Below are 15,465 nucleotides of genomic sequence, written 5' to 3'. Positions count from 1 at the left end.
ACTTTCCATGATGGTTTAGTTGTAAAAATAAGGAGCATATTTTATTAAAAAACAAAATCTTACCATTTTTTGAGTATAAAGTTAAAAACCCTTATAAACGAAGTTATTTCAATAAATTTCTTTTCAAAGAATTTTTTTTAAATCCTTAGGATCCTTATATTTTAAGTATATCAAATCATGACTATGATCATATCTTTGGTTTTCATTTCAGTGCACGTCTGTTTCCTTTGAAATTGACGGTTTATACGACATTAGTTGGGCTTCTTAATGCTCGAAATTATAACTTTGGTGGGGAATTTGTGGAAGCCATGATTCGTCAACTTAAAGAATCTTTGAAAGCAAACAACTATGATGAAGCTGTGATTTTGGTAAGTCTGGTTTTGTCTTGTTTAGATTTTATATGTTTTTCAGTGTTTTTGGTGGGAGAAAGGCTAAGAAAAAGGTGAAAGGATATTTTAAAAAATTTCTTTTCACTTATGATTTTTCATTTCATATTAAACTTCACATTTGCCAGGGTTAAATATTTCTTTTTATAGTTGTAGTGGATAGCTTTCTCCTGGAAGCATTACTTTAGTTCACTAAATAAATTCAGAACCTTCTCTTCTTGTTTTAAATTTAATTTTTTTCTCAATTACATGAAAAAAAAATTTTAACCTTCATTTTTTAAAAGTTTGAGCCAAATTCTCACATCCCTTCCCTTCCCAGATCCTGAGACAGCAAGCAATCTGATATAGATGTGTAATAGTATAAAACAGTGATGGGCAAACTATCCCCAGAGGGCCAGATCCAGGCTGGAGTTTGCCCATCCCTGGTATAAAACATCTTTCTACATAAGTCCTTTTGTGAAAAGGAACTTGGACAAACAAAAGATAAGTTAAGGAATAAAGTGAAATATAGTATGTCTCCATCTGCATTCATCAGTTCTTCCTCTGGAGGCAGATGCATTTTTCATCATAAGCCCTTGAGGATTATTTTGGATCACTGTATAAGTGTTCATCATATAATAATGTGTTCTCCTCATTCTGCTCACCTCACTTTGCATCAGTTCATGTAGATCTTTCCAGGTTTTTCTTAAATCATCTTCATTTTTTATAGCATAGTAGTAGTCCATTATAATCATATACAACAATTTGTTTAGCCATTAGCCAATTGATGGACATCTCAATTTCCAATTCTTTGGCACCACAAAAAGAGTTGCCATTAATATTTTTAAGCAAACAGATACTTTTCCCTTTTTAAAAATATTTTTGGAATACAGACCTAGTGGTGATGTTGCTGAGTCAAAGAGCATTATACAGAATATTAGAGTTATTTGAATGTAGATCCAAATCATTCTTCAGAATGTTTGGACCAATCCACAACTCCATCAGCAGTACAATAGTGTCCCAATTTTGCCATATCCTCTTCAACATTTATTATTTTTCTTTTCTGTCGTGATAGCCAATTTGATAGGTGTGCCATGTACCACAGGCTTGTTTTAATTTGAGTTTTTCTAATGATTTAGAACATTTTTTCATGTAATTATATATAGCCTTGATATCTCCCATCTGAAAACTTTTTATTCATATCCTTTGACCATTTATCAATTGGGGAATGATTTGTATTCTTAAAATTTGGCTCAGTTCTCTATATAGTTGAGAAGTGAATCTTATATAAATACTTGCTATGAATATTTTCCCAGCTTTCTCCTTTTTTTATAATCTTGGTGGCATTGGTTTTGTTTGTGTAAAGCCTTTTTAGTTTAATATAATCAAACTTATTCACTTTACATACTATAATGCTTTCTATCTCGTTTGGTCATAAATTCTTCCCTTATTCATAAAGTTGACAGGACTATTCAGTGCTCATCTGATTTGCTAAAAGTAGTACCTTTTCTGTCTAAATCATGTCCATTTTGACCTTATCTTCCAGTTTTCCCAACAGTTGCCAAATAGTGATTTCTTGTCTCAAAAGCTTTGGGTTTATCAAACACTAAATAACTATGTTCATTTGCTACTGTGTTTTGTGTAGCTAATCTATTCCACTGATCTGCCACCATTTCTTAGACAGTTTTGATAATTGCTTTGTAATACAGTTTGAGATCTAATACTCCTAAGAACCTTTTCTTAAAAAGTAGTAAGATTTCAAGGGAATTGTAGAGAAGAGAGTCTTCTTTATATATTGAATTTCTTTTCTTCATTTAACATTGAATAAAATGTACTTGGAAAATATTGCAAGCCTGTACTTTTCCTTATGCTGTAGATAACAATCTGTCCGTGTCTTCTCATTCTTTATGACTTTGATACATAGATTTAGAGGTGGAAAGAACCTTTGATATCCATTTAGTCCAACACCCCCTTTTTGCAGATGAGGAAACTTAGACTCAGCGTTTTTAAGTAATATGGCCTAGGTTACATAGATGGTAAGTGGGACAGGTCCACTTTGCATTTGAGACTTAAAATCCAGTACTTTTTCTGCTTCCTCATACTACCTTTTGGCCTTCCTCCAAAGATTGTACATCTAACATGCTGGACCATTTTTGTTTTTTAAATTTATTTTTATATGACTTTGTAATCTGTTACTCCCAGGCTACCCTCTTATTTCTCTCCACCTCAATTGAACAAACTCCCTCCCTGAACCCCCCACAAAATACTTAATAAATGTGCCATGATTGAAAATTTATGTCTTTCTATTTTAATTTCATCATTGGCAGGAGCTGGACTTATGATCAGAGTTCTAAAGTCTTTTAAAATTATTTTTCTCTCTAATGTTATCAGTGTATAAATTGTTTTCTTATGCTCAGTTTGCTTTCCATAGGTTCATTGATGTCTTCCCAATTTCCCTTGAAACTTCCATTTTATAATTTCTTATGACACAATGATATTCCATTACATTCAGATATCATAGTTTATTTAGACATTCCCTGATAAGAAGATACATCCTTGGTTTCTAGTTTGGGACCATCTTGAAAAGAACTACTATAGGTATTTTTGTGCATATTGGTACTTTTAAACTCATGGAGTTTATGCCTGGTACTGTTATAGCTGGGTCAAAGAGTAGGCACAATTTAATAACTTTGGAGATTTTTTGAACTTCCAAATTGTGTTCTAGACTCATTCTGCCTCTTTTCTTGCAGTCCTCCAGTAACAGTCATTTTTTTCTTTCCTAGTCTTATGACTGTGGTGGTGTCTGAAAGTTGCTTTAGTTTGTATTTCTCTAATTATTAGTGATTTGGAGCATTTTTTCATGATTGCTAATAGTATAGATTTCCTATTTTCAAAACTGCCTGTTCGTATTCTTTGACCATTAATCAATTGGTTCTTAGTCTTATAAATTTGGATCACTTCCATTTATATCTTGTATATAAAAACTTTTATCAGAAAACCTTATTGCAAAGATTTTTTTCCCCCCAATTACCAGTTACTTTCTGGTTTTTACTACATTAACTTTGAGTGTATAAGAAATTATAAATTTTATATAATTAGGAATTATTTATTTCATCTTGTGAAATCCTTTCTGTCACTTAATCATAAATTCTTCCCCTATTTATATTTCTGTAAAATTATTTTCTTTTCTCCTCTCATTTGTTTATGATGTGATTTTTTTTTTAATACCTAGGTCATGTATCCATTTAGACTATATCTTATTTTATTGTATGATATGTTGGTCTACACCTATTTTTTGCTAGACTGCTTATAGTTTCTCCAGCAGATTCTGTCAAATAGTGAGCTCTTCTCTCAGTAATTGGTGTCTTTGGGTTCATCAGATTCCCTGCTACTGTGTTTGTTTGCTTGTATAAAGAAATTTTATCCACAATGGTTACTGCTCTGTAATTCAGTTGAGATGTTATAATGATAGTCTTCTCCTTCCCATTTTTTCCTCATTATTACACTTGATATTCTTGACCTTTTGTTTTTTGATATGAACTTCATTATTATTTTTCCTAACTCTATAAAATATTACTTTTGTAATCTGGTACAGATATGAAATATGTAAACTAATTTAGACATTATAATTTTTGTTATATTGGTTTCACTCACCCATAAAGACCCATATTTCCCTAATTTTTTAGTTTTATCTTTTTTGTCTGCATAGTGTTTACAGTTGGATTCCTATAATTCCTGTGTGCATCTCAATAGATGGATTCATAAATATTTCAGAGCTTCTGTAATTATTTTTAATGGAATTTAAATTTTTATAGCTTTTACTGCTTGGTTTTGTTTGGTTGCTGATGTTTTATGTGAATTTATTTTATATTGTACAGTTTTCTATTACATAATTTGCAAAGAATAAACACTTTTTGCAAATTGCATGATGTCCTTAGAAAACCCTAGTCAACTAAAAAGAAATTTAAACAGTAAGTTCAGCAAAATTGTAGAATTTTTCTCTTTCTTGTCTTTATTGCTACAGATAGCATTTCTAGCACCAATTTAAATAGTAATGGTCCTTGGCATCACCTTGCTGATCTTATTGGAAAGGTTTCTAGCTTTTCTCCTTTACTTACAGTATTTGATCTTCAATTTAGATAGATTTTATGTACTAAAGTAAGGAAAGATGTTTTATATTTTATAGGGATTTTAATAGACAGCTGGTGATTTTATCAAAAGCCTTTTCAGTACTTGTTGATATAATCATATACTTTTTATAAAATTATTAACATGACTTGTTATATTTATATTGAACCAACTATGTATTCTTAGCATAAGCACAATGTGGCCATAGTTTATAATATTCCTAATATATTGCTGTAGAGTATTTGCTTATGTATGTGTGTATATTTTGCCTGACAGGTCCATTTTTTATCAGATCTTGTGAATTGTCATGTAATAGCTGCCCCATCAATGGTAGCCATGTTTGAAAATTTTGTAAGTGTAACTCAGGAAGAAGATGTACCTCAGGTAAGAGAAATGATACTTTGACATTATAAAACTCTTTTCTTCCTCACAAACCATAGTAGTGTGGTGGGGAAAGTGCTGGAATTAGAATAATAATGGGATGAACCCTAGGTTCTGATCAAATTTCCTTTTCTATCAAAGCAGGAGCATTTGTAATGAGCTGAAGTTTTCTCCTTTATTTTTAATTACTGAATATCATGTTACTGGGTAGAAAAAGAGACTTATCTTTTCTTATTTTTGTACTTATTATTTCCTCTTAAGTATGGTGGTAGCTCCTTGAGGGCAATAACTGTTGTGTTGTCTTTGTGTTCCTACCACATGACACTTAGGAAATACTTATTGAAATGAATTTAAGTTGAGAAAGTTATGCATATTAGAGCCTTGATTGAAGTGAGAAATTGAAAATGCCACCTGGTGTTTCTGAAGATCCTCTGGTTTGACCACATTACCTTTTTTGGCCCTGGGCAGTCTCCTTTGAGGATTTTTTTTAAGAGAAAAATTAAAAAGAGGTTTTAGTAGCACATTGTGAAAGACTTCTTTTTTAACTGCAGGTACGACGTGATTGGTATGTGTTTGCGTTTCTGTCATCTTTGCCTTGGGTTGGAAAGGAGTTATATGAAAAAAAAGATGCAGAGATGGATCGTATATTTTCCACTGTTGAAAGCTATCTTAAGTAAGCAGAAAGGTTTTTGTTTTGGGAAAGAGTTTTTTTGGTTGATGGGTGGTTGTTTTTTTCTGGGTTTTTTTTTTTTTTGTAGTTTCCAGGTATAATACACTACTATTTTAATTTAACATCTTTTAATTTTGCAGTTTGTTTGGTTTTTCAGAAGTAAGGATTCAGTTTAAAATGCTCATCTATTAGATGTTCTGTCCCTAAACATGCTCTCATGGTACTTTTACATTTATAGCATATTGTGTATTGTTTCATTGTACATTTTAAAATTCTCTGTTAAAGTTTGGCCAAGGGACAACTAGGTGGCTTTAGTGGATAGAGAGCTAGGTATAGAGATGGGAGGTCCTGGGTTCAGACATTTCTTAGCTGTGTGCAGATATTCCTTTTTTAAATCTGATAAATAATCTTATAAATTTTTCTTCCTGACACTTCCTTTAGCACAAATTGGGCTAATTGCTCCTGCTTTAAAATCAGGGAGGAAAAGAAGATACGTAAAATAGACCAAGAGCTGCCTTCTCACTCATTTTGGAAATGCCTTACTAACGTGAAAGTTGATTAACTTTTCACTAAAATACTGATTATATAATGGGCTTATTACATGCAGAGAACATACAGTCATACAGAGATATAATATAGTGAATATAAGCTGAAGTTGCTTAATTAGATTATCTTTTTCAGCATTCTATCCTTTCTCTTAGGATAGGGAGTAGGGAGGAGATACTGAGAAGAACTAGGGAAGCAGGAATCCCCTATAAGATTCCTCTGGGTTCTCTTCAACAATGTAATAAATAGTATGCTGAATATCAGCTGTATATAAGATATTTCAAGGAGATGGGAAGATAAATAAGATGTAGTCTAAGAACACTGAATGAACCTCAGGATGAACCCATAACCTCACTATTCTGGGAGCCTCTGGCTAATGACAAGTTTTCTATTCCTGTAGATACTGGTAGCAGGGATAGAGTAAATAGATGCTTAGGACTAACTTGATTTTAGACAGGAGTAAGCTTGGCTTACGATTGAACAGAAAAGTGGTGGTGGAGAGATGTATACTTTCTCTTTCCTTTCAGCACCATCTCTCCCAGAGTGTTTGGTCTAAGCCAGGGGTTGGCAACGTATGGCTCTTTCTGCAGGAGCCATAAAGTCCATTTTTTTTTCAGGTGCTGTTACAGGAGCGCACACTGTGAGCACTGTACGGCTCTCACGAAATTACATTTTAAAAAATGTGGCGTTTATGACTCTCATGGCCAAAAAGGTTGCCGACCCCTGGTCTAAGCCATATAAAAGTCATAGTAATCTATTGTTAATGAAGTTCTTCTTGTTTATATCTAATTGCTGGGAAGAGAAATAACAATTATATTGAACCTTTAATTGGTTTGAGATTTAGCTTTTTATTTTATTTATTTTTGACATTAAATTCCTTGTAGAGTTAGTTGTCACACAGCATGATTTCTAATGATTGGTGATATCATGAGGATGTTCTTAAATTGTCTGTATTTTCTATACTAGTGGGCATGGGTAAATTGTAATAGTTACTTTACCTTTTACCAAGGTGTGGTTAGTCTACTAAAATAAGGTATTAGAAGAAACACAACAGTTTTGTGGAAGATTATGTTTCTTTATTGATATTTAAGGCACACACCTTATTATCCATTCTCCATTTGTATTTTTAGAAGACGTCAAAAAACTCATGTTCCACTGTTACAAGTGTGGACTGCTGATAAACCACATCCACAAGAAGAGGTAAATTTAATTTAATTCACTTTTTTTTGAACTCTTACTTTTTGTTCCAGTAACACTTCTTGGACAGAAGGGCAAGGACTAGACAAATGAGGTTGTGACCTGCCATTTGCTTGGGGTCACAAAGCTAGGAAATGTTTAAGGCCATATTTGAACCTGGGTCTTCTGACTCTAGGCCTACCTCTCTATCCACTGTACCACTGTGCCACCCATTCATTCAATTTTTAATAAAATGCATCTTAGAACCATACATTTCGGAATATTGTGGCAAAGTACTACACACTAGAATTATTATTGTTTTTTAAACCCTTACCTTCTGACTTAGAATCAGTATTGTATATTGGTTCCAAGTCAGAACAGTGGTAAGGGCTAGGCAATGGAGGTTAAGCGACTTGCCCGGGGTCACACAGCTAAGAAGTGTTTGATTTGAACCTAGGACCTCCCGTCTGTAGACTAGCTCTCAATCCACTGAGCCACCCAGGTGCTTCCCCCCTCCTTCCCCGCCCTAGAATTATTGAAACTGATTGTTCCTAATTCTTGTTTTTGTTTGTTTTAATTTTTATGATCAAGTCTTGCACAACACACACTCAGTTAAGTATTAACTTTGTGTTTTGGAAAAAGTGCTATGTAACAATTCAAGATTTGGTTCTAGTGGCAGCTTTGTGCTTTAATGGCAATGTTACCTTTGGCAAGGCACTGAGGCTTTGAGCCATTTATAAAAATGAAGGGATCAAAGTAGATCTCTAATATCCCTTCCAATTGAGTAATCTTCAGCGTGTTATATTAGATAGAATGCTGACCTGGATCTCATTTTGAATCCTGCCTCTGATCCTATTTTTCTCATCTATTAAGTGGGAATAATGATGCCTTTTGGCCTTCTCAAGGTTCTTATAAAACTAAGGTTAGATAGTATGTGATTGGATTATTAGATTAAAATTAGATAATAAAGATAAGTTCTTCCTTTAGACCAATTTAAATGTTAAGGTATAGAGGAGTTACAGTTTTTGTCAGTGGAGAGTTTCCTGAAAGCCTGCGAAGACCCTCCTACCCCCAAGCCCAGTGATATAAGTTTGTTTTACATGGAACTTCTCAAAGGCTGTAACCATAGCATAGGCTCTGGCAGGCTTACAAAACTGATAAGACTTCAAAATATGAACCAGGTGATAGACTACAGTTAGACCTTGCCATCTCTTTGCATCCCTCTTGACTGTTTTAGAGCTAGAAAAGATCTCAGGCTCATTGCATTCAACTCCTCATTTACTTAGGAGGAAGTTCTTGCTTCACATTATTTATTCATGACCAAATGCTTAGCTAGGCATCAATAGGGACTTTGATGTGGACAGGTAGCTGTTTGTACCCAAACCTGTACTAAAATCTTGCTGTGGTGATTCTTAGTTTAGTGTACATTAGTACAATTCATCAGGCTCACTAATGGAATTTTTCACTTTTGCCCCAAATATTCTCACTAAAGCAAACCAGTTTCCTTCTTACCAATAGATGTCCTGTCCACTTCTACCTCCAAAGATTTTCCTTCCTTTTATTCCTCTCCACTGCTTTAAAGTTTACTTTCATCAAGACAAGGCCTTGAGGCAACATAGTATTTAGTAAAAATAGCCCTGGATTTGTATTTGGGAGACCTCTGAGTTTAAGACTCAGCTATGTTGTAGTAGAACTGCCTTGAGCAAGTCAACTTCTCTGTTCTTCAGCTTCCTCATAAAATGAATTCTAGATCTGTTTTGCTCCTCTTGCAAGTATAGGGCAAGGGTAAAATAAGATATTATATTGATAATATATATTAGGGCCACCAGATAACACAGTGGTAGAACACTAGGCCTGCAGTTGGGAGAACCTGGTTTCAAATGTGACCTAAGACACTAGCTGTATGACCCTAGGCAAGTCAGTTAATTCCAATTGCCCAGCACTAGCAGCTCTTCTGTCTTAGATTTGATACTAGGACAGAAGATATGGGTTTAAATTTTATATATATATTACAGTACAAAACACTGTAGAAATATGATGCTTTATTTTATTATTCATTCCCAATTCCTGCTTCTTTTCATGGTAAATTATAAATATTTTGCCTTATATAGTTTTCTAAATGTTTCGTGTGTCTTTTTTGTTTCTTAAAGAATCTGTTAAGCTCCTTCATTGCTTTGTTCTGCATCTGTATACTCCCTTAGTGTCCAGTCCAATTATAGAGATAGACACATACCTCTTCATGTAATTGAAATATTTTGCTGCCTAACAATATGTAAGAGAATTTGCATTATAATTTAGATTTCAGTTAGTTTGGCACAGCAGTTAAAATTGAGCCAAATATAAGAAATGAATCTTATAAAAGCCATATTATCAAAACATATTCATTATAGTCCTGGGATTAATTTTTTGAAAATGGAATTTTTGTTATCTTTTGGGGTTATAAAAATTTATATATTTTTACATCTCCAAAGTTTTGCCTACTATCCATCTTCCTTCCTGCTCTCACAGAGAGCCATCCCATATTAAAAATAACATTTTTCAAAGAAAATAAAAACTGATTAATCACTTGAAGATGTCAAAAAATATGTGCACTATACCATACCCATGGACCTTCCACCTCTTGAAAGGAACGGGGTAAGGTGTGTTCTCATATCTCTTCTTTGGAGGCTTGCCTGTTCTTTGTAATTTTGCAGCATTCATTTTGATTGTTCTGTGGTAGTTCTTTTCATTTATATTGTTGTAATCATCTGGAGTTAATTTTTAAATCATTTTTCTATCTTTAGTATTTAGACTGCCTTTGGGCCCAGATTCAGAAGTTAAAAAAAGATCGCTGGCAGGAACGGCACATCTTGAGACCATACCTTGCCTTTGACAGCATCCTCTGTGAAGCTCTGCAGCACAATCTGCCTCCTTTTACACCACCACCTCACACGGAGGACTCTGTGTACCCAATGCCAAGGGTCATCTTTAGGATGTTTGATTACACAGATGATCCTGAGGTATGTGATAGGGCATAGCTAACATAACATTTTATGAAGTAAGTCATGTCACATCACTTTTCTGCTTGAGTTCTGTGTAAAGTTCTCTCTGTACATTTAGGAAGAGCAGTTCTTTGTATATTATAACAGTCTGTCCATCAATGAAAGGAAATGTGACCTAGTTGATAGAATGCCTCAAAATTGGAAAGAGCTACTTCTTAATGCTATCTGGCTGTGTGACCCTGGGCAAGCCCCTCCACTTCTCAGGGCTCTCACCAACTCTTAAGAGAAGGGACTACCTTGCATTGGTAGAGGGAATTTCCTCATTCAGAAGTGTAAATGAATTCTTAAGTCTAGTCCCTGTTCCTGCAAAGTTCATGTTGTGTACACTTGTTAGCCAAATTAGAAAGGCAAATATTCTGAATGTTACTTTGATGAAAAGAGTTCTGTCTCATCTAGCAATCAGATTCAGTAGTATACTTTTTTAAAAAATGAAGGTTTTTTTATGTCTTATTAAAAAGTAATCTATTTCCATTGTTGTTGACCGTTACTTTTCTTTATCTTACCCTCTGTCGAGTTGTTATAATCTGATTGGTTGGAGGAAAAAATAGTGAACAACTTAGTTCTAACATGGCAAGATCTTTTTATATTCTGATTCTGTTGTCTAATATATTAGCTAACTTTTGGCTTCACATCATCCCTACTCCCTCCAATGGATTTTATGAACTGATATATTAAATCAATATTCATTACTTTGACCCAGCAAAGAATTTATTTGGAGGTCTGATTTACACCTAGATGTATTTGATAACCAAGGATGAATATTTTTCTTATGCATGTGAACTACTACGGAGGCCTAGAATTTATTTTTTTGCCAAATGCTCTTTGTTTCTGAGGACTAGATTTCTATAATTTTTTTTTACACTTGAAAAGTGAAATTTAGACTAAATGCAGTAGCTTATGACCTTTAGTTTGTGTTCTTTGGAAAAGATCAATATAGAAGAATGATGATAGCAAGGCAATATAGAGTCTTTCACAAAGCATTAGTAGACATGAAATTGACTAATTTATGTTGTAGACATGACAATAATGCTTCCTAAAATGAACTATTCCAACACTATAGAACTTTTTTTCATGAAAATACTTTGTCTGGTGGTAAAATTTGTGCATCACGATTTTGTTTTAGGGTCCTGTTATGCCAGGCAGTCATTCTGTGGAGAGATTTGTAATAGAAGAACATCTTCACTTCATCATTAAATCGCACTGGAAGGAAAGGAAAACTTGGTAAGAAATAAGCTTTACAGTTCATGAAGAGAAAATGAGCATTTGTAAGAGCAACAGACCAGAAGCCAGAACATCAAGACTTTAAAAGAAAAAGTTGGTCTCCACCTTTAGTTCCATGTTTGACAAGAGACAAATTCTCTTTGCTTCTTTTTCCCTTTAAATCTTTTTACTAGTTGCTTTGTGGCATAGACATAGATTTTGATCTTATTTTCTGGGTATTGCTACCTGTTCCTTAATAGGAAAATTTAACTCAAAAGGTTTCATTTAAGCAGGACTTGGTGAGAAAGTAACACTTGATTTCTTTCCATTTTTCATGCTTCTATAGTCTCAAGCTTTGGGAAGCATTCTAAAGTATTTCATAAAATTTGAGTATTGGTTTTTTTTCAGTGCAGTTATAAGGAGAAAAGGAAATATAAATATAGAAGAATTAATTACTTGGTATTTTCAAGCTCTTAAAATATACATGTATACATGTGTTACATATATACATGTGTGTATATACACATATACTCACACACACATATATATATTTGGACTTTTGTGTGTGTTTATCTGATCTACATACATGATATATACAAATAAGATAGCTAATCTCCCAAAGACTATTAGATGGTATGATCTTTTTCCCTGTGGGCTTTTATTCTGAAAAACCTTGACATGCTCTTGTAAGATGATTCAAACTTGGGACATTTTGAGATGTTTCCCATTTGAGATACCATTGTCAATTTCTAGACTTGATTTGCTTCCTAGATTTGTATGGTTTTGATGTATTTTAATAAATTTGTGTGCTTTCTTAAAATAGTGCCGCACAGCTAGTGAGCTATCCAGGAAAGAACAAGATCCCCTTGAATTATCATATAGTCGAGGTACGCATTTTATATGAAGCATCTTAATGATTTTAATAACCTATCTTTTGACATTAAAATATAGCCTCCTCTTTGCTATCCAAGCCTTTCACTTCTCCTTTTTCTTACTACTTTTCATACATTGCAAACTAGCAGAAGATGAGGAAAGGAATATTGGGTCACTTTTGTTGTTTTTTTAATTAACTACTTTGACAAAAAGAAAGGCAGTTGACAGCCCATCAGAATTTTGGTAGAATTTTGAATTCTTTTACAAATTATGCATATACCACACTTTCCCGCTATTACCACAGATAACTAAAGTAATTAACTTCTTTTTTCATTCAGATGTATTTGTGATTTAAATATCTAAAAGGAAAATACACTTAATAAAATAATGCATTAAAATGTCCTTTGACTAGTTTAACCTATAGGAAAGAAGTATTTTTTTACAATGATTGTGCACATTAACATAATTTGCTTTGTGTAATCATCACTCCAAGACAATTTTTTCACTTGACACAAGTGTCAGTTACTAAAGTCTATTCACTGCACTTTTTTTTTTAAAGCCCTTACCTTCCACCTTAGAATCAATACTATGTATTGCTTCCAAGGCAGAATAGTGGTAAGAGCTAGGCAATGGGAAACATCCAGCTATCCCCACTGCAGTTTTTGTTAAAATTTGATTAGCTGCATTTGTATGAAAACCTATTTTTTGTGATAGGTTGCCTCTCATACATATATTCATTTGTGTTTTTTTAATAAAAATTATTTTAAAAATAGTAATACATCAGTTTTATCTGTCTTCAAGAAATGGGCCTGGAGATCATGCTAAAAATGAGATAGTGTGTGAAATTGACTTATTGAGAACTGATCAGACTGCAATGCACATCATTCTCTAAAATATAGAAAAGGTAAATAGGTGGGGGGTGTTTTAGGGGAAAACAATCCAAATCAAGGGTTAGTACAGAAAAGTATAAAACAAATTTGTAAAAAAAAAGAAATCGAGGCAGGGAAGACTTGAGCCATTTTGAAAAGTTTTAAAGACTAACAGTATGGGATGACAGTAAGTTAATTAACTGATAGTTCAACCTGAATCTCTCTTCTGATAAACTCTACCAGGCCTGAACCCAGAAAGTCTTAAGCTGAATAAGAGTTTGTATATTTCTTTAGTGTGACATGGGTGATGACATCAGTAAGTAGATTTATGTAGTATTTTAAAGCATTTTGTCATCAACCTGTGAGCTAGGTAATATAAATATCGTTCTCCTCACTTTACAGATGAGGAAACTTGAGAAACTGAGAGTTGATACTAACATCAGATTTTGAGGAGAGTTGATACTAACATCAGATTTTGAGATTCAAATCCAAGTCTCCTCAGTTATTTGCTCTTGATGCCCTTTTTTTTTTCTCTTATGGGCTTCTGGTTGGAATATGGGTCAAATGGCCATTCACCTGTCTTAATTTCAAAGTTTCATTTTACCATGGCAGGGAATGGAAAGGGTATTTACAAAAATGTCAACATAATGGATATTGTTTAAAAGCAGCAACTTTTTTTTAAGACCATAGCATTTTGGAGACTTTGTACGAGTAGAATTGTCTTTATACATGTCTTGGACTTAGACTCTGATGCATTTAAACTGTTTTCTAGGTTATCTTTGCAGAACTGTTTCAGCTTCCTGTACCCCCTCACATTGATGTTATGTATACAACACTTCTCATTGAACTGTGCAAACTTCAACCTGGTTCTTTACCCCAAGTTGTATCCTTTTTTTTTTGTAGTTTGACTTGCCTTTTTTTTTTTTCCTGTTTCAAGATAGATTGATTGTTTCCTCAGCTACAAAGCAAAACTACAACGATCCCTGGAATTTTATTTTGGTAGTTGACTGTAGTCAGTATCTAAAAATGAAAGCCGTGCTCACTTTGACAGCACATATACTAAAACTGACATGCAAATTCATGAAGTGTTCCATATTTCTAAAAAGAAAGAAAGCAAACTTTTGAGTGAATTAAAACAATTTTTAAGCTTTTTAAGTTCCTCTGTTGGCATTTCATTTTCTTAGATCATGATTCAAAAAAAGACTGAAATGTATTTCAATATTTAGGCTAAGAAGTTTAAAAAAGAATAACGAAGTAAAAATGTAGCATGAAATTTGTGATTACCAAAGGGAAAAGACTTTTTAAAGCCCCCATCATACACTGACATCCTGAATACTTTTGTGATTGTTGCTAGTTGCTTTTATGAAATGAAGAGATTGGACAGATTTACTTTTCATTCTCTTAGTTTGTGATAAAATTCTAAATCAGTAATGGCACATGTCTGGGCTTAAGCTACATTAAAATATTTTATGATCTCTAAATTTTTTATTTAAGTTGAAGTATACTGAAGGGATTTTACTTGGAATTTAAGATTTTCAGTGTTTACTATATTTGGGTATATGATTGTGATGGAATACTATTATGCTATAAGAAATGACAAGCAGGATTATTTCAGAAAAATCTGGAGAAACTTAAGTGAACTGATGCAAACTGAAGTGAGCAGAACCAGAAAAGTACTATACATAGTGATAGCACATATATTTTGTTGAACAAAGGTAAATGACCTACTTATTCTCAGCAATGCAGTGATCCAAGACAATATAGGGACTCATGATGAAAAAAGCCAGTTGACCTTCAAGAAAGAACTGATAAAGTCTGAGGGCAGACTAAAACATATTATATTTTACTTTCTTCTTTTTTTTTTTTTGTTTGCGATCTCTTCCACAAAATGACTAATATAGAAAAATGTTTCACATGTAAAAGCTATTTCAGATTGCTTACTGACTTTGAGGGTGGGGAAGGGTGAGAAGAAAGGAATATGGGAAGAAAGGGAGAGAATTTGGAACATAACATTTTAGAGACTATGAATGTTTTTACATGTAATTGGGGAAAACTAATAAAAAATCATAATATTTTATGAGAGAAAAGGGTTTTATACTATTAATAAATAAAATTTTTAAAGTTTTTAAAAAGTGATAATTTGCTTTTAGTATAAAGCTGAAGGACACTTATTTATGGAATGAAGTAAAAATATTATTTAGATTTTTTTTTAGTTG

General features: G+C 33.2%; 1 protein-coding gene across 2 annotated transcripts in view; it reads left to right on the top strand.

The window, feature by feature from the left end:
- NCBP1 (nuclear cap binding protein subunit 1) overlaps positions 1 to 15,465 on the top strand; it is a 53,836-nt gene that overhangs the window by 16,231 nt on the left and 22,140 nt on the right. The window contains exons 4-11 of one of the 2 annotated variants that reach the window (XM_044660806.1): positions 212 to 368; positions 4,770 to 4,877; positions 5,426 to 5,547; positions 7,221 to 7,290; positions 10,050 to 10,265; positions 11,431 to 11,528; positions 12,331 to 12,394; positions 14,022 to 14,132. In XM_044660806.1, the coding sequence (XP_044516741.1) occupies positions 212 to 368; positions 4,770 to 4,877; positions 5,426 to 5,547; positions 7,221 to 7,290; positions 10,050 to 10,265; positions 11,431 to 11,528; positions 12,331 to 12,394; positions 14,022 to 14,132 (946 nt within the window). Of the gene's footprint in view, positions 1 to 211; positions 369 to 4,769; positions 4,878 to 5,425; positions 5,548 to 7,220; positions 7,291 to 10,049; positions 10,266 to 11,430; positions 11,529 to 12,330; positions 12,395 to 14,021; positions 14,133 to 15,465 lie in introns of those variants that run through there. The other variant, XM_044660814.1, reaches the window with a different exon arrangement.

Source organism: Gracilinanus agilis, chromosome 1, assembly GCF_016433145.1.
Source record: "Gracilinanus agilis isolate LMUSP501 chromosome 1, AgileGrace, whole genome shotgun sequence".
NCBI classification, from domain to species: Eukaryota; Metazoa; Chordata; class Mammalia; order Didelphimorphia; family Didelphidae; genus Gracilinanus; species Gracilinanus agilis.
This window is presented reverse-complemented; position numbering and strand designations above follow the sequence as displayed.